Source organism: Grampus griseus (assembly GCF_964374135.1).
Source record: "Grampus griseus genome assembly, chromosome: 11".
NCBI lineage: Eukaryota > Metazoa > Chordata > Mammalia > Artiodactyla > Delphinidae > Grampus > Grampus griseus.
Genome location: NC_139005.1, coordinates 8,975,056 through 8,998,176, shown reverse-complemented (window position 1 = coordinate 8,998,176; position 23,121 = coordinate 8,975,056). Strand labels below are relative to the sequence as shown.

Here is a 23,121-nt window from a genome sequence, read left to right as displayed (position 1 = left end):
ACTCAAAAATAATTGATTTTGTCTGGGCTCTTCCTTCTTCCTCCCTCCCTTCCTTTTCTTTTTCCGTTCTTTCTTTTTCTTTCCTTTCTCTTTTCTCTTCTCTCCTCTTCTCTTCTGTGCTCTTCTTCTCTTCTCTTCTCTCTTCTCTTTGCAGGACAGCACCCTTGTACTCAGGATAATGGTGGCTGTTCACATATTTGTCTTGTAAAGGGAGATGGTACTACAAGGTGCTCCTGCCCCATGCACTTGGTTCTGCTTCAAGATGAGCTACTATGTGGAGGTAAATATGTTATTATTTTTTTCTGAAAGTCTAAATGCCAGTCATGTTCCAAAACTTAGTCTAGCATTCTTTGATTTGACAGTGAAATTGCTTTCTCCTAACTTGATTGCTCACTTATATTTCATTTTCTGCACTATACTAGGCTTTTGGATTCTTCTAAGAGTGAATTCATCATGACAAGTGATAGGTGTAACCTAACCCTGGGACTAAGGCAAAAGGGGAAACTCAAAACTGTGAATGAATCTACTTCCTAATTAAAAAGTAGCTTTTCCCACCCCAAAGGGTAACAAGGTGAATTAATTCTACCTCCTATAGTCTCCATCCACTGAATCCTAGATTCTATCAGTTTATATGTCATTGCTGGGAGTGTATCCAGTGAAAAGAATACTCTTTTGTTCAATTCTATCAGCAGTTCCCTGTTGTTTCTCTTACTTACGGAGCCAAAAAAAAAAAAAATTTTTTTTTTTTTAAGATATCACTGAGTAGTAATAATGTTGTAGTGAAATTGGTTCAGTCACTCATGGGACCATAACAGATTGGTATATTCCTTTGTTAAAGCAAAGTATGGTAGCTTCAAATGCCATTATAATATTTTTTTCCTTAATTCAGAAATTCTCCTCTCGGGGATAATGCTAAGTTAATTCAACTGAAGGAAAAAGTCTGTTCTCTGCAGTGACAGAAATTTAAAAGCAATTTCTAATGATAGGAAAGTTAGTAAAATAACTGAGTTTATATAGCTATTAAACATTATGAGCATAAGCTGACGTAAAAATGTGGCCAAAATTTGGTACAAGTGGAAAAAAAATATTAAAATTGCGTTTTCTACTGTGATGAGAATTACGTAAAAAAGTATTTCTGTGAACAAAGATTGAAAGGGCTTACACTCAAAATATAAAAATTATTGATAAGATGGTACACTCAAAATATAAAAATTATTGATAAGATGGTATTATAAGACTATTTTATTCTTCTAACTTTCCTTTAAGTTTTTTTAAAAAAATAAATAACATGTATTGAGTAGCAGCTATGAGGCACTCTGTTTGGACTGCAGAAGATTTGCAGATCTTTGACACAGAGCATACAGTTTAGTGGGGGAGATCAGATATGTGCATAGTAAAAGTTAAGCTCTGGTACTTGAAGTATCTCTCCCCAAAATAGCAGGCATTATACAACAATGTGAATATATTTAATGCCACTGAACTGTATATTTTTAAATGGCTAAAGTGGTAAACTTGTTACATATATTTTACCACAAAAAAAAAAAAAAATTGTTTCCATGTCAGGGTGCCAGGTTATTGCTCTAATAAGGCAAATCCTAGAAAAATATGCCTTTATGTAATGATAACGTAGTTAAAACTGAATCAAAGATACCACCTTTCATTTAGAAAATGTCCTGTAAAAGACCAGTGTTTTTTTCCTTCACATTTAGTGATTGTTTTTAATGTATATATTAAATGCATATTTTTATCAAATGCATTGTTTTTAACAAATGTGTACAATGGTGTTACCAACACCCAAATCTAGACATACGGTGTTTTCATTAAGAAAAGTTCCCTGTGTCCTAGCAGCCAGTTCTCTTCCAGAAGTAACGATGTTTTTTATTCTCATCCTCATAGTTTAGCTTTGCCTGTTCTTGAACTTCATATAAGGAATCATGACGTATGTACTGTATGTCTGCATTCTCTTGCTTAATATAATATTTTTGAGATTCATCCTTATAGTGGAGTGCATCAGTCATTTTTATCTTTTTGTTGCTAGTAGTATGTTTCATTGTATAAATAAGCCACAGTTTTATTATTCTTGTGGTGAGGGACATTTTAATTGTTTTCAGTTTTTGTTATTAAGAGTGAAACTGCAGTGAATGTTTTTATACAAGATTTTTCTTGTGACTTAACATTGATTTTACAATGGAGGTAAATGAAATACAGAATCTTAATTCCTCTGCTTGACCTTCAAGATGTGTTTTCATTTCAGCCTATTTTACCAACCCATCTCATTTGTATTTCTGCCCAATCTGCTCACTTTATTTTTGTGTGGCTGTTTGGAGTTCGACATCACTGTGGCATGTTCTGTTTTGTTTTGCTTCTGTGGGTTTTCTTGTGGTATTTCAGGGATGTATTTTTCTTCTTGCCTGCACATCCTCAATCTCTTCGTTTTCAAGGTGCAGCTGATGAGTCTTCCTCATGATCTTTGAAACCTTCACTAGCTGTTACTGTTGTCCCTTTTCTGAATTGTAGCACTTGTTAGCAGCATGCAACTCAGAGTTACATAATCATTTGTTTTATATTCATTAGTGTGTTCCTAGCCCCAACCAAATTAAAAGCTCTTTAAGGACATGGACCATATTTTACTGTTTTTATTCTCCATATGATCTGTTACAGTGCTCTATACATAATAGGATTAGATTTCCTCTAAAAAGTCCCTCAAATTCTCCATGTAAAATGTTCACTTGTAATCTCTATTCTCTATCTAATATTCTCTATTTTAAGGATAAAAGGTTTTCTGATCCATAGTCATATAATAAAGTTCTGTTCTCTAGAGAATTTACTAACAGACAAGTTTTTAAGAGGAGTCAGTGGGCCTGTGATACAGTAGTAAAGGTAATGGGCTAAAAGTAAGGAGACTGCCCTTCTAGTCCTCTTTTTTTTTAATCACTCTTGTTCATAGGAAGCTCTTTGACCTTGGTGATCACTTAGCCTCTCTGAACCTCAGTTTCTTCATTTGCAAAACAAATTCGGATTGAATGACAGTTCTCAAACTGGTCTCAGCATATTTTTACATTTTAAAGAACTGCTGAGGAGAGCTTTTGTTTGCATAGGTTATATTTATCTGTATTTACCGTAGCAGGATTTGAAACCAAGAACTTTAAAAAATAACAATAATAAACCTTTACATGTTCTCAAATTAAAACTGTTAAGAAAATTAACTGTATTTTCTAAAGCAAAATAATTTTAGTGAGAAATATGGCATTATTTTTACTTTTTTGTAAATCTCTAATGTTGGGCTAGACTCTGATGTCTACTTCTGCATTCAGTCTGTTGTAGTACGTAGTTTTGTTGAAGTACATGAAGAAATTTGGCCTCATACAGATATGAGGAAAATGGAGGACTATAATATAGCCTTTTCAAATAATTGTGTACATTTATGTTGAATTCTACACCAAATCTTGACAAGGGGTCATTTTCTATAGGTTGAGTTGTAATGTGGAATTTGAAACCATATCAGCTCACTTTTCCTAGTCTCATGTTGAAATCTGTTAGTTTATCTTGTGCTCAGAATGGATATTTTACCCATGCACTGTTTTGTAACCTTACACCTTGGTCATTTGGAAATATTAGAATTGCACTCAGAAATTCCCAGATCTTCAGATTTTGATGCATTTCATTATACAGTATTGAAAAAAATAACATTACCACCAATCTCATCATAAAAATATTTAAGTACTAGGAGTCTGTCAAGTTTAGTTTTGGATATAGGTCTTCCAAAATTATAATTTCTGATTGAAAGTTCCAGTGTTATAATTTGCCACAGAAGTAGTGTTATAATGATTTGCTCTTGTTTTCCTTGAAATAATTGACTCACTTGTTCATTTTTTTTAAAACTTCCTGCCAAGTACCCAAGTGCAAACATTGATAGTTTATCTGTCAGTTGTTCTTTCACATGAGAAGGGTGTCCCATTTTAGGTTGCGTTTATAGCTCAGAATGCTTTCCCTTAAGAAACCATCATGCTGAGGTAGGCAACACGAGCTTTATCATGCTTCCTATTTTGTCAGACAGTATTGAGGAGACATGTACTCAAAGAATTGATTTTAATGTAATTAATATTTTTACTGATTCATCAAGAACATTCTTAAATGAAACTGGCTTCCCCATTGCCCCCCACCCCGTGTGTATGTGACTGTGTACAATGCAGTGACGGCTAGTACAGTTTGGTGCCATTGCCTCGAATCTGCTAAGGTGCCAGGAGTTTTACCCACCATTCCTTTTGTGGCACCAATGCAAGTGACATGTTAATATTATTATAAAATAGTTTCTGTCAATTCCCTGAAAGAGGTCGCAGGTTAGGAACCCCCAGGGGGTTGTGGACCATTATTTGAGAACCTCAGGGCTAGAAAAGTTATGAATTCTAAGGTAACTTTAAAATATTTGGAGGTCGATGATTATAGTGATGATTCCCAGGTTATGTGTGAGATTATAACGGGTTGCAAATACAGTAATCCTACTTGAATTATAGTATATGAGAAAACTTCTGCCTTATAGTTTTGCAAGTTAGTGAATCTAAATGAAGTACTGTAAAGATTATATTTCTCTGATTCAGTGAGACACTTTACAAATTTTATCTATTATAAAGTGGGCTTCACTCAGGTGTAAATGTCTGTACCTCTGTGTGACTGTGATTATGTTTTTGTCACTCCCCTCCCCCTTGTTCATTTGAAGAACCCCCGACATGTTCTCCTCAGCAGTTTACTTGTTTCACGGGAGAAATTGACTGTATCCCTGTGGCTTGGCGGTGCGATGGGTTTACTGAATGTGAAGATCACAGTGATGAGCTCAATTGTCCTGTGTGCTCAGAGTCCCAGTTCCAGTGTGCCAGTGGGCAGTGTATTGATGGCGCCCTGAGATGCAATGGAGATGCCAACTGCCAGGATAAGTCAGATGAGAAGAACTGTGAAGGTATCCGAAATTCCTAGGCCTGGTTATGGAGTCCTTTTTCAATTAAGTTGTTTGAAATTCAGAGTATTGCTTTGGCTCATTCAGTGGTAGATTTGGGGTTTTTCAAGTGTATTTGACTTTATTATTTCTAAACATAGTAGCATGTTCTAAATTGTTTTAATTCACTTAACGTGCGTAAGGTTTATACACGTTAATAAGCTTTGCAAGTTGAGAAATGAGGCCAAAACATTAGACCTTCAGTATGTAAAACTAGTCCTTATTTCCAATGAGCTCTCAGTTAGTGGATTTATTTATTACAACGTAAAATAATTTCATATTTTCTTCTTTTATCTGCTAACCTTTAACACAGTAAAAAACAACCACAACAAAAACAAGAAAAACAAATTCTCTGGAAATTTTTAGTGTACAGAAATGCATGTAGAATTCTTTAATTCTTGACAGAATTATTAGTGAAAGATGAAATTTAGCATAAAGGACAAAACAGGAAATGTTGTGCTGGATTCCTTTGTCTTCTCTTTTCTTTCAACCAGTTGAAATCCCTAGAGAATAATTTGTAAGTTTTCTCTAAAAGTCTAATTTGTTTTTCGTTTGCGCCCAGAAAGCACTTTTTTTTTTTTTGCGGTACGCGGGCCTCTCACTGTTGCAGCCTCTCCCGTTGCGGAGCACAGGCTCCAGACGCGGAGCACAGGCTCCGACGCGCAGGCCCAGCGGCCGTGGCTCACGGGCCCAGCCGCTCCGCGGCATGTGGGATCTTCCCGGACCGGGGCACGAACCCGTGTCCCCTGCGTCGGCAGGTGGGCTCTCAACCACTGCGCCACCAAGGAAGCCCCAGAAAGCACTTTTTGAATTTTGCCAGAGTTTACCTTTACATGGTAGCAAAAATAAGAAAACTATTTGCATTTTTTTCCTCAGTGCTTTGTTTAATTGATCAATTCCGCTGCGCCAACGGTCAGTGCATTGGAAAACACAAGAAATGTGATCATAATTTAGATTGCAGCGACAAATCAGATGAACTGGATTGTTGTAAGTATGACTAAAACCTTGTTTATTACTCTTAAGGGAGAAGTTCTATAGTACTTTTCCTTTTCTTTATGTGTGAGGTTCACTTACAACCAATATTTCCTTATTAAGAAACAAGTTATTAAGTTAGTTGTTTGTACCAGGGATTTCTTACATTTTATATTTAATAATTTCTTAAAGACAGTAGTTTTCTTATGTACAAAAATCTTCACAGAAACATTTAGTAAAGCATCAGAAAAGAATATTGTTTTGCCGAAACTAAAGTTAGGAAATTCTCAGTTTAGATATGTAGAAATCAATCAGTGGTCTGAACTTAAGAGTTTCTGAACATTGGTCCATGTTTAAAATCTCCCATTTTTTTTCTGGGTAATTTTCTACCAGTGACTTTAAGAGCTTCCTTAAAATGCAGCCTGAGGATACGTGAGCCACCTTATACCCCTAGGTCTAGAGACCTTAGGCTAAATAACCTGTGTTTCTTCAGGGTTCATAACTATTGATTAATGTCCTAACATAAAGTATATCCCAAATTGACAAACAGTTCTGAATGGAATTCAACACAAGCCAGGTCTACTACCCTGTTTGTGGAGTTTAGACAGAACTCATTTTAAAGCTCTTTAATCTTAACAAAGACTTTAAGCTGGTATTTTTACAAAATTCAAATGGGAGACTCACTAAAATTTTTGGAAACTATTCATTTATTCAGCAAACATGTGCTGAATACCTACTGTGTGCTGAGGATGCATGGTACCTGTACCAGGGTTCTCAAAGTCCTCTGTGGTTGGAGGTGGTAGTAAGAAGAGAGATTTTAAAGCCAGGCAGAGATGGGTTTGAATTCTAACTTCACCGCTTACCAGCAATTATTTGCTCTTGTTAGGCCTCAGTTTCTCCATCTTTATTTTTTTTATTTATTTATTTTTTTGCGGTACGCGGGCCTCTCACTGTTGTGGCCTCTCCCGTTGCGGAGCACAGGCTCTGGACGCGCAGGCTCAGCGGCCATGGCTCATGGGCCCAGCCGCTCCGCGGCACGTGGGATCCTCCCAGACCAGGGCACGAACCCGTGTCCCCTGCATCGGCAGGCGGACTCTCAACCACTGCGCCACCAGGGAAGCCCTCCATCTTTAAAATGAAGATAATATTTAGCATGGCTGTTGTGAGAAAATTAAATGATTTAATGTATATAAAACATACAGCTTGGATCATAGTAGATACTTGATAAAGGCGTGTGATAAATGATATTAAATGTGCTGTAATAGAGATCTATACAAGGATTAGCACAAAGAAGAGAGTAGTCAGATCTTTAGGAATGAAGATGGGTTTCAGGGCAAACGTCTTAGAAAAATGGTGCATAAGGTTGGTGGGTGTTGGTCAGTGAATAGCGTTACTTATGCGGATAAGTGGAGAGATTGCATTCCAGGCAGAGGGACTGTCCTGTCCTGCTCAAAACCAGAGTGAAACAAGCACCTTTGAGAAGTTACATGTAAATTGGACTGCCAAAATACAGTCTCCTGTCTTGAGGGGTGTCAGCTGGAGATAGCATATGTAAAGGTGAGATCACGAAGGATTTTGCTTTTCCTCTAAAGAGTCTAGACAGTATTCCAGAATAACGGAGAGCCATTGAAAAACTTAAGTGAAGGACTGGCATGGCTACATAATTGTGAAAGCTGCAAAGCAGATGCATTGGAGGTGATAAGATTATGGCAGGGAAATTTTTTAGATTGGTTTTAGATTTGAAAATTTTTTGACCACATCAAGAGGAATACAAAGATGTGAGTACACACAAATGAAAGTGTCATACAACAGTATTTACCTATATTGTGTGGAATGCATTCTGAAGTTTTCTGTTTCAAAATGCTGCTTTCAACCCACTAAGTTTTTACCATCTAATGACTTGCAGCCTGTAATTTTAAAATGCTTTGGAGGCTATTGTAGTTCCAGCAGAAGATGGTGGAGGTCTAAATCAAGGGGAGCAGTGGTGGTGGAAAAGAGGGAGGGGATAGATTTCAAAGTTATTCCAGAAATAGAATAAAAAGGGTTTGGTAACCATTTAGAGTTGATAAGTCTAGGTTGACTCACAGGTTACCTCATTGAGTGACTGGAGTCATAAACCAGAATATATGTCAGAGACTAAGAACCCAAGTATCATTTTGTATCTTGACTGTGGATGTCATGTTTAGCTGATGTAGATTTTTAATTAGTTTATTTTTGTTTTAAATTTAATTTAAATTCCTTTAATTTGCTACAGGTGCCATCATTTATTTATGATCTACCTTACCCTGGAGTCTAGGAAACATTGATAAATGATGGTGACTATGAGTTCAGTTTGGATTATGTTGCATTAAAGTTGCCCATTGGGTATCCTATTGTAGCTATTCAGAAAGTTAACTATATGGGTCTGTAGCTCAAGAGAGAGAGATGGGCTTTTTAGTTTATTAACGTTAATTACAGCTGAGGCAGTAGACGAAATCTCCTAGGGAGAGTAAGCAGCGGAGGAAAATAGCAGGTGGTAGACAGAACTCTGGGGAAGCACCTGCACTTGAGGCAGACAGAAGAGAATGAAGCCAGCAAGAGGAAACAGAACAAATAATCAGATGGTAAAACTGAGAGCGCGGTATCTTGGAAGGATCAGGCATTTTTGAGAAGAAAACAGGAGTCAGCAATATCGAATGTGTAGAAATGTCAGTGAGAAGAGTTTATTGACTATGGCAAATAGGAGAACTTTGACCTTCTCAGACGAGTTTCATTGTGGTAGTGAGGACAGAAGTCTAATTTCAGTGAGTTAAGATGTGACCCAGAGACTAAGAATTGGAGATGGTGAGTGTAAACTGTTCTTTCTTGAAGGTTGGCGTTAGAAAGGAATGGCGGTGCACTGAAAAAGAATGAGAAAGATGGGCTGTTGCTCACAAGGACTAAGGAGTCTGCCTCAGGGTCCATAGGTGATAATATGGGACTGGCAGCCCCTACATATTATGTAACGTAGTGATGTTGTTTTCTCTCATTTCTTGGATTTAATCATAGGGTGAGTTAGCTATGTGGATGGGTGCTTTTGAGGCAAGATGAAGTAGAAGGAAGGTGTTTAAAGGATCTGCAATTGTGGAATATAGTCTGACTTCAGAATGGAAGGATTTTCCTTCTGAATAGAAGAGTAATGCTCTGAATCTGATGAGCCCTTTTGCTATTTCCCTCTACCTCTAATATTGATGCCCTCTGCTTCTCAGATCAGATAGATGAGGGATTCCATGAATATAGATGCCATGGGCATCTCATGCTCTGGCTTTCCTTTCTGAGTCCTCGGGCACTCACGTATCAGAGACCTTATATTCCTTGCCCTCAGGCAACTAGACTCCCCCTTAAGGCAGCAGTATGTTGGGCCTGAGAGCTAATGCTCATCTGTAGCTTCTGCTTTCTCTTCACGAGGCCTAAATGTCACTTTTCAGACCTAAAATCAAGCTCAGAGCTGATATTGGCTTCTTTACCATTCCAGGTAAAACATTTGATGACTTTTCCAGGTCCATCCCTTCTGACCCTAAAATTTTCTCTGAAATTCCAAAGTAACCTTATTGATTTTTATGATATACAGAATGAACTAGGATAGATTTTATCTGTATATGTGGTTTTAAGCTTCTTAATGGTGTTTAAATCTATAATTAACATTTTTGTTATTGATTTACAATTATACTTCCCAATGTATTCTATGTCTGTTTTCACTTAAGGATAATTCGTTTTGATTCCTAACAATGACATTTATGTATATATCCATGGGGCATGATGTATATGTATTCATAAAAGAGAAAAGTGTTTATGAGTTGTCTTCATTAGCCTCACATTCTGCTTGCAAGCCTCTTTTTAATTACTATTTTGGACCTACAGTTGTTTTTCCATTATATAATTGTACTGCATTCCCATTTTAGATCCAACTGAGGAGCCAGCACCACAGGCCACCAATACAGTTGGTTCAGTTATTGGAGTAATTGTTACCATTTTTGTGTCTGGAACCATATACTTTATTTGCCAGAGGATGTTGTGTCCACGTATGAAGGGCGATGGGGAAACCATGACTAATGACTATGTAGTTCATGGACCAGCTTCTGTGCCCCTTGGTTATGTGCCACACCCAAGCTCTTTGTCAGGATCCCTTCCAGGTGAGCTGAGACTGATCCATTGAGAATCAAGTCTTGGGTCCTGGCAAGATTGCCACGTTTCCATTATGGAAACAGAATACTGCCTACAGTCTGTGTCAACGTAGACCGCTTTGGGTTTAAACAATTATAAGAACAAATGTTCTCTTTTACTTTTAGCACCTTCTCTTTACACAGAAGTCCTTAGGTATGGTTTGGTAGAAATTGCCAAAGGATATAAAGCAAATATATGTACATACAAGCATTTATATGTAATACATTTACTGCATATACTGCGTTTCCGGATGTGCTCTACTGAAAATGAATCAGCTGGTCATTTGGTGAAAAGAGTCATGAACCACAATTCTTTAGGTTCACTACCAAGAGACCTCAGTACTACTGAGCCCAGGAATTAAAGGAGGCCAAAAAATGGATGAAGATTCCTTTTCAGCAAACAGAGATTTAGAAATACCTGAGTGATAGCAGGGAGGTATATATCATCTTACGTTTTCTCCTAACTTAGGTGATGACAGTGGGAGTAGGTTTTGTTCAAACATAGCCAAGTTACCAGATGTTCTATACTTGAGAGAGACCATATTGCTCTAGGGACGTACAGCTTTCTTTTCTTTTCTTTTTTTTTAAATAAATTTATTTATTTATTTTTGGCTTCGTTGGGTCTTTGTTGCTGCGAGTGGGCTTTCTCTAGTTGTGGCGAGCGGGGGCCACTCTTCGTTCCTGTGCGCGGGCTTCTCATTGCGGTGGCCTCTCCCGCTGTGGAGCACGGGCTTTAGGCGCGCGGGCTTCAGTAGTTGTGGCTTGCGGACTCCAGAGCACAGGCTCAGTAGCTGTGACGCACAGGCCTATCTGCTCCGCGGCATGTGGGATCCTTCCGGACCAGGGCTCGAACCCGTGTCCTCTGCATTGGCAGGCAGATTCTCAACCACTGCACCACCAGGGAAGCCCCAGCTTTCTTTTCAATGCATTTTGGTACCCTCAGTGAAAGGAAGCCTTTCTTGTGATGAATATGGAGAAAGATAATACCAGGCCAAGAGCCCTGTGAAAATAAGAACTTATTCTGGATGTTAACTCTAAGGAAACATGTGATTTTAAAAACTGTTAATGATTCCTTGTTACCATACCCAACTTTGTTAGTGGAATTTGGGAAGTCACTTTGAAAAAATGGAATTTTTTCTTTAGCATTGTAGTTGTGATTCCAACAACATTTGCATCCAGTAGATAAAGCAATAATCTTCCATACAGTGAATTTATGCCCTTAAAAATGGGTTTAGTTTTCTTTTGAGCAGATCTGTTACTTAGTCTGCCCTGCTTTGCAGCCTCCACTCTCCACAGTTCTTTCTTTCTCAGATCCTCTAAGAGGTTGAAAACCTCTCAGTTTGAAGAGCTCTGCTTCCATTCTGGGGAAGAGGAAGGGCTGGGAGCTATTCTTGGCCTTGTTCTAGGCCAGCTCTCAGTGGAAGTGTCCACTTCTAGGGAACATTTGTTTCTCTTTTCCATTAAGTGTTTTCAATTGTTATTGGGAAAGAGGGCGTAAATTGTTTTAAAGCCAAACTATTTGACTATTGGTATCTGTAATTTTAGTACTGAATAAAATTATTTCATGCATTTTTATAGATCTTGTTCAACTTCAGTATTATCCTCCTTCATTTTAGGAATGTCTCGAGGTAAATCAATGATAAGCTCCCTCAGCATCATGGGGGGAAGCAGTGGACCCCCTTATGACCGAGCTCATGTCACAGGAGCATCGTCAAGTAGTTCTTCAAGCACCAAAGGCACTTACTTCCCTGCAGTAAGCAGTCTGTTTTCCTTTGTTCACTTTGAATACTAAGATAAACAGGATCTTAGACTTTTAACTTATTTAAATGTGGGTACTCAGTGATGGTAATATAAAAAGTTTTTTAGTGTAGAATTTAGGTATATAAGGCTCAAAGGATTTACCACCACGTGAGCACTTAGAAATCTTTCTTTAAGTTTACTGTGTAGCAACCAGCATATTTGAAAACACTGACATTAATTTCATATACTAGGTAAAAGTAGAACTATTGAATAGTACCTCCTGAGAGGCTAAGGACCTTCATTCCATGACCTCCCAAGAGACGAAGCACGCCTGGTATTTCTCCTAAGTCAGTAATTTTTCTCTAAACATTTATAATTTTAAAAACTCAGAACCCAGTTGTGCTGCACTTAAACCAGTGACTTGTAGATTACAGATTTCCTTCTCATCACCTTGTGCTATTCAGCCATAATGAAATTGTGTCTTGGGGGGTGCAGAGCCACAGTCCTGAAGTACTATTTTAGGTCAGTTCTTTGAAACAGGATTGTGCTACTAGTGTAATGGAAAGTAATATGAACAGAGATGAAGAAAAATAAGTTGAAAAAAGGCTAATAGTCTCTTGTCTGGAATAGACTATTCTTATTTCAATAATTTGATTATTTTTCCTTTTAGATTTTGAACCCTCCGCCATCCCCGGCCACAGAGCGATCACATTACACTATGGAATTTGGTTATTCTTCAAACAGTCCTTCCACTCATAGGTCCTACAGGTAATACACATCCTCCTCCAGCATAAATCAAAGTATTTATTAGAAGCAAGTATTCTAGTTGTGAGTTTGCTGTAGCCCTGAATGAATAGATGATGGTCACCAAGAGAGAACAGGCATCTTATCTTGGCAATGCTGATATTGCCCCTACCACAAATCCTTTTCTTTTGGGGCATTATACGGTTTTAAAATTGAAGTATAGTTGATGTACAATACTATATAAGTTACAGGTGTACAGTATAGTGACTCACAATTTTTAGGGGTTATACTCCATTTATAGTTATTATAAAATATTGGCTGTTCCCTGTATTGTACAATATATCCTTGTAGCTTATTTTATACCTAAAATATTATACCTCTTATTCTCCTGCCCCTAAATTGCCCCTCCCCACTTCTGTCTCCCCAGTAGTAACCACTAGTTTGTTCTCTGTATCTGTGGGCCTGCTTCTTTTTTGTTATATTCACTAGTTTGTTGTATTTTTTAAATTCCACATATAATTGATATCGTACAGTATTTGTCTTTCTCTGTCTGACTTATTTCACTTAACTCAATACCCTCCAAGTCCATCCATGTTACTGCAAATGGCAAAATGTCTTTTTTATGGCTGAATAGTATTCCATTTTGTGTGTGTGTGTGTGTGTGTGTGTGTGTGTGTGTGTGTGTGTGTGTACCACATCTTTATCCATTCATGTGTTGATGGACACTTAGGTTGCTTCCATATCTTGGCAATTGTAATAATGCTGCTGGGAACATTGGGGTGCACATATCTTTTCAAATTAGTGTTTCCATTTTTTCAGATACATACCCAGGAGTGGAATTGCTGGGTCATATGATAGTTCTATTTTAGTTTTTTGAGAAACCTCCATACTGTTTTCCGCAGTGGCTGCATCAATTTGCATTCCCACTAACAGTATACAAGGGTTCCCTTTTCTCTACGTCCTGCCAACATTTGTTATTAGTGTTCTTTCTGATGATAGCCCTTCTGACAGGTGTGAAGTGATACCTCATTGTGGTTTTGATTTGCATTTTGCTGATGATAGCAGTGTCAAGCATCTTTTCATGTGCCTGTTGGCCATCTGCATTTCCTCTTTGGAAAAATGTCTGTTCGGGTCTTCAGGGCACTATACATTTTTTAAAGAGAGTCAAAAATGCTGTCTTTTAAAGTATTAAGGTAGAGCCCCCAGGCTTTGGCAGTATTCTAAGGAAGTTACCCCACAAAGTGACTTGATTGCAGAAAGGTTACTGCTGAGGTTAGGTTTGATTGATAGTCTTCAGTGGAATATTGGGATAAAACTAAGGTTGGGAGCGTTACGAGAACTCTAAAACAGCAGGAGTATTAAGGGAACAGAATTTGAGAAGAGTTGAGAGAAGCTTAAGTTCACCTCTTGCTTACATATGTTATTACAATCTGGAATGAAAAGTTTCTCATATAGTTGCATGGAATAAATCATGACTCACTAAAATAACTGAAATGTATTTGTAAGCCAGAAATGGGAGGATTATGCCTTTGTGCTGATTCGTGAGGCCGTAGAGCATAGGGATGAGCAAGTTAAGTCCTCGTGTGTCATCTTTCGTCTTACTCGAGAGGCCAGCAGAGAGTCAAAAACTTATACTCGCTCTTCACTTAGTGCCCAGTGTTTATTGGCATCCCTCAAGTGCCTATTATCTTCGAGATCAGGTGTTTTCTAGCATTCCAGTCAGATTGCCCTGATATATAACTTCATAGATGTGTAGAAAGCAAGTGGAAATTGTTTATAGTATCTCATTCACAATTCTCATTCAGTTTATGGATAAGATAGGCTTGGCTCTGAACTGATTGTTTTTATGTTTTATTGTAAATGTTGCTTTCCCTACCACAGGTTTGTTCTAAAAAGCCAAATAGAAAGGCAGAAACCTGAAAATTGAAAAAACAAAAGGAAAGACCTAAAATTTTACTTTTAAAAAATTAATTTCCTTAAGTTGAATAAAACACTGTTTGGTTCAAGTAAACGTAATTGCATCAAAAACAATTCTTATTTAACCATTTCCCACATCTCAAGCCCAATTTATTTCTTCAGAGTGAAACTTTTCATCATTTGTTGAAATTTTTGTCTAACTTAAAGTTTGTGGAACTTTAAAGAATTTTGTTAATTCTATTTCCTTTCGTTCTCTCCTCTTTTTTTTTTTTTCTCCCATGAAAATGGAATTTGGGCCCTTTAAATGTAGAGCCAAGAAATTTCTCCAAGGCTCGCCACCTGATTGGACAGAAAGATAAGACCTAAAAAATACTATGACATCATGTCAGTACTGGTAGTAAAAATGCTTGAGAACCTGCTTGGCAGGTCATGTAACTTGTGGTCTTTTGCAGCCATTTCTTTTCATACCACTGAGGGCTTGCCTCACATGGCTTTTATCCTGAGGTGTTATCTGGCACTCTGTATCGCTAGGTATTTTATAAATCGTTCCTTCAGTTTTACACTTGCTCTTGCTCTACTCTTGCAGTCATTTTGTCTGATGGGAAAGCATATAAATAAATCTTGATTGAGATAAATATGAAATAAGATCAGCTTTACTATACTTAGACTATGAATGGTATAAGAAGTCATAGATAGAAGTAGAAATGATAGAAAAGCCAGCAATTTGTCAGCTCTTATTTTCACTAGTATATTTCTCTCTTTCCAGTGCCTTTTTCTTTAGTTAGCCACGCTACAAACTTGACTTAACAGCTGTAGATTACTTGAAAAGGTAGCTTAAAAGGTGTAAAAAATAAATTAGGACTCTGAAATACGTATTAGAAAATTCACTGGTCCTGTATGGATACCTAGAATTTATCATTTTGATGTTCAGTTAGAGCCACTCTTATGACAATATGCTTGTCTACATACAGGGAATCAACACTCCTTCCCCCAAACCACAGCAATTTTCCTTTGCTGATAGTAATAATAATGGGATAGATAAGCTCCTTAGGCTGTCTACCAAAATTCAGCCTGGCTTGTACAGTATTTGAGTTGTAAAGAGAGAGTGAAGTCTTCAGATATCATTAAATTATTCATCAGGTAAATCATAGATCATTTAAGGAGTATTGAGAGAATGCTAACATGTTTGAGTAATGTAAGATAATAAAGACCCATTCTTCTCACAGATCATGGAGAGGCAGAAGTTGGTGAGGTCCACTCTATAGACTAAATCCAAAATGTATAACTGATTTTCCAAAGATGACCATTAAATACAACTTTGAATAGTTCTTTTTTATTCTATGATACAGGGTAACTTAAAGATACAAGCGCACACCCAGAGGCTAGAATGGGTTCACCTCTGCATTCCCATTCTATCCACTTTTAATTGCCTCTAATCACATTTTATCTACAAATATGAAACACATGCTATCTTCCTCCTCCAATCTGCCATGGAAAACTGCCTCTTGGTTGGTTCAGCCTTAAATTGTAGTAGCTTATCGTCTTGCAGGTGAGGTTTGCGTTTAATACCTCTGTATTCTGATAGAGAAAACCACCTCTCCAGAAGCCTGACTCAGCCTCTCCTGATTTTCTTCCTATGCCAGCTACAGGCCGCACAGTTACCGGCACTTTGCACCGCCCACCACACCCTGCAGCACAGATGTTTGTGACAGTGACTACGCTCCCAGCCGGAGAATAATGACCTCAGTGGCCACAGCCAAGGGCTACACTAGTGACTTGAACTATGACTCAGAGCCTGTGCCTCCGCCTCCCACGCCCCGAAGCCAGTACTTGTCGGCAGAAGAGAACTATGAAAGCTGCCCACCTTCTCCATACACAGAGAGGAGCTACTCTCATCACCTCTACCCACCGCCGCCCTCTCCCTGTACAGACTCCTCCTGAGGAGGGGCCCTCCTCCTCTGACTGCCTCCCACACGAAAGTGTAAACACGAAATCGGTTGAGATCTGGAGGGGGGGAGGGAGCTCTTCGAGAAGGGTGAGGCAGACCATGTACAGATAAAAATTATAAATGGGTTAGGGCATACTGGAGATATTTGTACAGAAGGAAAAGATATTTATATATTTTCTTAAAACAGCACATTTGCTGCTTGTGCCATAAAAATTTGTATAAAAAATAAATTTGTACTAAAAGTTTTATTTTTGCAAACTAAATACACAAAGCATGCCTTAAACCCAGTGAAGTGACTGAGTACAAAGGAAACAGGAATAATAAAGGCATCACTGACCAGGAATGTCTGGGCTTTATTGATACCAAAAAAAAAAAAAAAGAAGAAAAAAAATTAAAGTCCATCTCAGAGCAGCAAACTATAGATACTTGGAAGTAGCCAAATGGCCTTCATGTTAACTAACATTTGAAGGCCAGCAGATTTAAGAAATGAAAGGAAAAAAAAGAATTAATACTAACTTTGGATAAAGGGCTTTGTTTTCTCTAGGAATCCAACAGTTTTATCGAGGAAAATAGATATTTATAAAAATCCATTTGGGGTGCTGCTGTTGTGGGAGAGATCAGCTGTCTGGTAAGATGCTATGGGGCCGTTTGTTGTGCAAGTCTTCTATCCCTACGTTAAAACTCACCCCTCTGTCATATATTAATTTTTTTCCCTGGGTGTTTTCACCTTGCTTCCTCCCCTAGCAGTATTGTAGGGTATATTGCCAAAATACCATAATTTATTCACAGTTTTTTATCTGAGGATTGATAAAATGGAATTTTCTAATTAAGATTTCATTTTAATATTTCTACTAGCTCCATACCCCAGTCAGCTTAGCTCTTCATTTGGACTGCTGTGTTCGCATAATGATCAAAGGTTAGACATGTTATTGCTCCTCTTTACTTCCAAGATTGTTTTAATGCTCATTAAAATGTCTTTGTACAACACATATAGAAAATGTTTAAGAGTTACAAATTTAACCATTAAGTTTTTGTTGTAAATTAATCATATATCCTTGCAGTACTTTCAGCATATAATATCACAATATGAAATCATTTTTATATGTATCTTTCCTAGTAAACCATTTAAATATGTTCCGGTTAGAGACAATCTATTTAAAAAGAGAATTTTTTTGTTATCGTTGGGTTTTCCCTTTATTAACTGTTGGTGACATTTTCATGTTCTTTAGGCCAATTTTTCTCAGAATGATCTCTACATACATACCTCTTCTAACATGTGACATGAGTTTAATATCTTTCTGTTACCTAATGTGAATGTTAGATTGTTTTCAAATTATCCATGAATTATTATAATCACCTCATATATTTTTTATGTGTCTTCTCTCTTATTCCATGATGGATTAAGACGATTTAACAAATTTAACAATATGGATTACATGAGAAGGCAAACTATTAACTTCTCAGCTGTCAGAACTTGGGTGGAGGGGAATATTGGAAGGCTCTTACGTAATCTGCCTGACCTGTGTGGTACTGGGGCTGCTTCATCTTCAGCTATCAGGGCTGACCTGTGGAATGATTCTAGCACTGCTCTGCCACCTTGCCAGAAGTTGATTTCCTGCTTTTTACATGTTTCCAGAATTTCTCTGCTAAAGTTGAATGTGTTTTTAAACTAATGTATTTTTACCTTAACAGTTGTTGGTCAGTTGTTATCGAATGATTTTTTTTTTTTTAATACTGTTTTGTTGAGGCCTCTCTGGATTTCAGGACTGAAGAGAAAACAGTGGAAGAAGGGATTCAGAATTTTGATAGAGGTGAACTAACTGTTTAAGCAATTTAAAAATATACCTAAGTAATCTTTTTAAAGAGAAAAAAACACAGTTTCAGAGTAATGCTTAGATTATTGGGAGTACCTTATATGAATCAGGTGCACTTGATTTTACGTATAAATAAATGGTAATCCATTAGTATCTTGCATTTCAGTCAGACGAGTGTTAACTCTTCCTGTTGATGGAACAGAGTGCTCAAGTTCTAACAAAATGGACATTGAAGTTGCGTTCTGTGACACACAAGGGCGCTTGATGCTCAAATGAAGATGGAAAGGTTAGCAATAACTGGGTATCACTTAGAATTTGAGAATTCTATATGTTTACATTTTTTAATGTGCATCTTTATGTGGTGGGCTTCCCATGTGGAAACTTGCACTATAATGAACTAAGAAGAATATTGCCTTGTTATATCTCAGTTCAAGTGCTTGTACTGCGATGGCAATGGCCTCTTCTTGCAAAATACTAATTTGTGTGCCAATTTGTTTGAAATTATTTGAAGGCAGTTCAGCTTAATCTCAGAATCCTCTTTCTTGGTATTTGAGATGGATGCTTAACATTTTGGGGAGCACCTTTCAAACGAGAGGATTGTCAAAATTCAGGAAAGATTTATTGACCCTCAGATTATATGGACAGTTAAGCTTAAAAGTAGACTATCTTGATTATTAAACACAAAGTCTTTAATTGGAAAATAAAAAATTAATATATGAGAGCACAAATCAGGGGAAAAAGGGAAAAAGTGTTTTGAATTTGGAGTATTGCTAGAATCATACATGCTGGGGGGCAATGAATAAAATTTCATTATATTCCTTAAATGCAAAAGTATTCATTGTGATTGTATGACGTGAAGTACGCCCACTTACTGATGTCATTAAAATTATCTGAGAATTGAACTTCAGCATAGCATGCTTTCTGTGCCCTGTAGTAAGCTATTCTTCACTGAAGTGGTCTTTTATAATTCTGAGCTTTTATAATCTTGAACTTGGCTTCTGCAGAGCCCTGGTTTTCTGAACAGTGGCCCAAAGGATTTTGTTGCTTATATCAGATAATGGCATATTCACAATGTAAAAAACAGTTAAGGCATAGAATTTTCTCAATATTAATTTTTCTTTCAGGAAATTGTGTTATGCCTCTGACACTTGTTATAACTCTTCTAACTAGCATATCATGAGATATTATATGTTTAACAGAAAATTATCATTATTTTAATTTTAATATAAAAATACTTTGTGATATACCACCAAGAGCTTATCTGACCCTTCAATAAGTTTGAGAACAACTATTCTAAAGGGTTGATATGTATTTAGAAATGAAGTCTTTACAGTACATTTTCATCTAATATCGGCCAGTAATTGGGGGTGGGGGCTTTTGAGCAGTAAAATTTTAAGATGATTGAGGATTATATGTTTTCATCATTTAAAAATACTCCAAAGTCAATCATTTGTATACAACCAACTCATTTGATATTAAGACATTGTTAAGGTATAAAAATCGCCACCATCCTTATTAGGTAGCAGTTAGTTTGGAGGGAAAATTTTTTTGTTTTGCTGTAAAAGCTCATTAATGAAGAATACTTCATGTAGGGTTAGTAACTGTGACTTAATCCCTTAATGAACTGTATATTTATATGACCTGATAGCAGTAATCATAGTACAGAGACTGTTTACTTTTGGTACAAAAGAAAGGCTTGCCTTAAGCAAGCCTGGCTCTGTGAGAGGTCTGCTGCTATTGATTCTCTGTCAAGTCCTGTGCCTCGACTAGATTCTTAAAAGTGTAGTTTTTGTTTTTGCGGTACGCGGGCCTCTCACTGTTGTGGACTCTCCCGTTGCGGAGCACAGGCTCCAGATGCGCAGGCTCAGCGGCCGTGGCTCACGGGCCTAGCCGCTCCGCGGCATGTGGGATCCTCCCGGACCGGGGCACGACTTCGGCAGGCGGACTCTCAACTCCTGCGCCACCAGGGAAGCCCAAAAGTGCAGTTTTTAAAATTGCTTTATCTCTTGCAGGGGGAAGCTTGCCACTTCATTGATTTGCGTGCCATAAAAACAGCATGTTGGTTATTGCCATTACACATCTAACAAGATTCAGGAACAAAAATCTTGGCCTTTTCACGCCCCCCAAGTACGTCAAACTTTTAATAAGCGCAGTACTTCATTCTGAATAATGACATGAATAGTATGTCTGGAGTGTGGGTATGAGTATGTGATTATCAGATGGCTGACAAATGTTTGAGCATCAGTAAATGAGACTGTACACTGAGTGTAGACATGGACTGAGTCTTAAAGAAGTTCATAATCAAGCATTGTTTAAAACATGTGCTCAGAATTCTTAAACTCAAGAAATTTAATTTTATTTGGTACCCCTTTCCTTATCCCAAACCTAAAATGAACCAAGAGAAATAACAGATGATTTTACAAAGTACTAGTAGCATATGGTTGGTTTCTGACTTCTGGGATTGCATCATTTCACAATAGGCTCAAAATTTAGCTTTTCAAATTCTCAAACTTTTAAAGGACTTTGGACCCTAAAGCATAGCATTTTACTGTTATAATTTTAGAAGATTTTTAAAATTGTGAACCATATACTCAGGATATTTGTTTGATTGGATTCTGCCTTTTGTTAAACTAAGCCTATACCTGAGTGGAGAGGGAGGTAGATTCTTCGGTTAATCTAGATGATTTAGAATGAAATTACTGACTTCACCCTTCTTCAGTCAAGGTAAACTTTACTGGTTTTTTGGTTTTGGTGTTTTTTTTCATAAGGCATTCTTAAACCATTCTTAAGTTATTGCTGAAAAAAATCATCATGACTTTACAGGTAGAATTATAAACTAAATGATATCTTGTACTCAGAAGTGGAATATAGCCCTAACTAACTTTTAGATTTCCCATTACTTAGGGTTTGCCCAGTAGTTAACACCAAAGAATTATACAATGTGCTTTTGCTTAACTGTCCATTCTTTTTTTAAAAGAAAGAAGTTTTTTTAATTATTAAAAAAAAATTTTAAATCAAATATAAGGGCAGGGATATAGATAAATATATACAGATAGATCTCTATGTATATGTCTCTCTAAATATCAATGCCTAAATATTGAATATTAAAAAGAAAATAAAGCAAAGAAAGTCTGATTAAACCTAACATTACATGAAATTAAGTATCTGGGCTTCGTTGAGGACATTTTATTATAATGAGTAAAGAGGATACTGAGATGCTTAAGCTGGACTAGCCTTATTTGCAAGTGAAGGATCTGGTGCTGCTTTCAGATGTTTTATCCTCTGTGTTTTTAAATTTTTTCTTAAGCTTTAATCTTCGTCATTGTCTTAAAGTCAGCTGGTGTTTCTTGTTCATGGACTTTGGTACGATGGTGCTTTGCAAGGATGTATTTATATTTTAATGACCAACATTTGGTCAGCCCTTGTCCACTATTCACTTCCCCCTTTTTGTAAAATAAGTGCTTTAATTTTAAACTGTATAAAAATACCTTGTATAAATCCCCTTTTTGATTATTACAATAAGTTGAGTTGTAACAAATGAAATGTTGATTTTTATAATAAAACAGTGGAAAATACAAGTGTCATTTCTTCAGCAAGAAATTAAAACAGTTGATTGTGCTTTGCTATGATATATGAATGTCGTGTTTCAGACACAACGAAACCCACCTTTATTGTTTGCATTTCAAATAAAATACAACTTTGGAAGAGAGGTTTGAGAACGGCTGTTGCTTAGTGCAATGCTGACAATACCTGTGATTGGGAACAGAATAAGGAAAAGTTGGGTCTGCTTACCCACTGCACAGCAAAGCCAATCTACTGATACCGGGTTGTGGTGAAGGAAAGTACAGCATTTATTTGCAGGGTGCCAAGCAAGAAGAATGGGCAGTTGTGCTCGAAAGACCCAAACTCCCTGATAGCTTTCAGGAGAGAGTTTTTTTAAAGGCAGCATTTGGGGTAAGAGCTGCAAGGTGCTTGACTTTCTTCTGATTGGTTGGTGGTAAGGTAACAGAGTGGTGTTTCAGGAGTCTTTATCATTAACCTTGTGGTTCTAGCCAGTCTGGGTTCTACATGCTTGTGGGTAGCATGCAGTCACCATTCTCTACTTGGGTTGGGGGGCTGGGAATCTTAGTTTCTACAGAACAGCTCAAAGGTATGCATCAGGTTGTTAGGTATATCCCTTGAGAAGGAACTAGGATTCTGTTTTACCACTGAACTATTATCATTGCTTTTCTTGCTTAACTGCTTTTCTTTTGTTTCTGAATTCCCTCTCTTCCCTAATTAGTAGGAACTCTGGGAAGGCTTAGGAGACTAAAGCCTTTTTCTACAAACAAGAAACAGGAGATAGGAGGGCTTTTGTGCTCAGGAGGGCCCCACAGGGTCCTGCTCAGTTTCACAATTTGTGCTTCTGATTGCTCTTTTTTTGTTGTTGTTGTTTTTGCGGTACACGGGCCTCTCACTGTTGTGGCCTCTCCCGTTGCGGAGCACAGGCTCCGGACGCGCAGGCTCAGTGGCCATGGCTCACGGGCCCAGCCAATCCGCAGCATGTGGGATCTTCCCGGACTGGGGCACAAACCCGTGTCCCCTGCATCGGCAGGCGGACTCTCAACCACTGCACCACCAAGGAAGCCCTGTTCTTGTTTTTATAAACTCCTAGAAGGAGTCCTGATGTGGCCTCTGAGCCACCCCCTTCTCCTCCTCCAAATTATCTTTAAAAATGAACTTGCTTTTCCTGGTGCAGAGCCCAATATGATATGATATTGAAGGGTAGCAGAATATACCACTGCAAAATATGCCGCTTTGGCATCTTGATTATTT

General features: G+C 37.6%; 1 protein-coding gene across 1 annotated transcript in view; it reads left to right on the top strand.

Moving 5' to 3' along the window:
- The window catches only part of LRP6 (LDL receptor related protein 6), a 178,247-nt gene extending 156,363 nt beyond the window's left edge, over positions 1 to 21,884 (top strand). Inside the window, exons 17-23 of the mRNA XM_082665597.1 lie at positions 155 to 280; positions 4,718 to 4,954; positions 5,867 to 5,977; positions 9,883 to 10,113; positions 11,760 to 11,896; positions 12,554 to 12,651; positions 16,188 to 21,884. Of these exons, the coding sequence (XP_082521723.1) occupies positions 155 to 280; positions 4,718 to 4,954; positions 5,867 to 5,977; positions 9,883 to 10,113; positions 11,760 to 11,896; positions 12,554 to 12,651; positions 16,188 to 16,485 (1,238 nt within the window). The 3' untranslated portion in view covers positions 16,486 to 21,884. The remainder of the gene's footprint in view (positions 1 to 154; positions 281 to 4,717; positions 4,955 to 5,866; positions 5,978 to 9,882; positions 10,114 to 11,759; positions 11,897 to 12,553; positions 12,652 to 16,187) is intronic.
- The last annotated feature ends 1,237 nt before the right edge of the window (positions 21,885 to 23,121 follow it).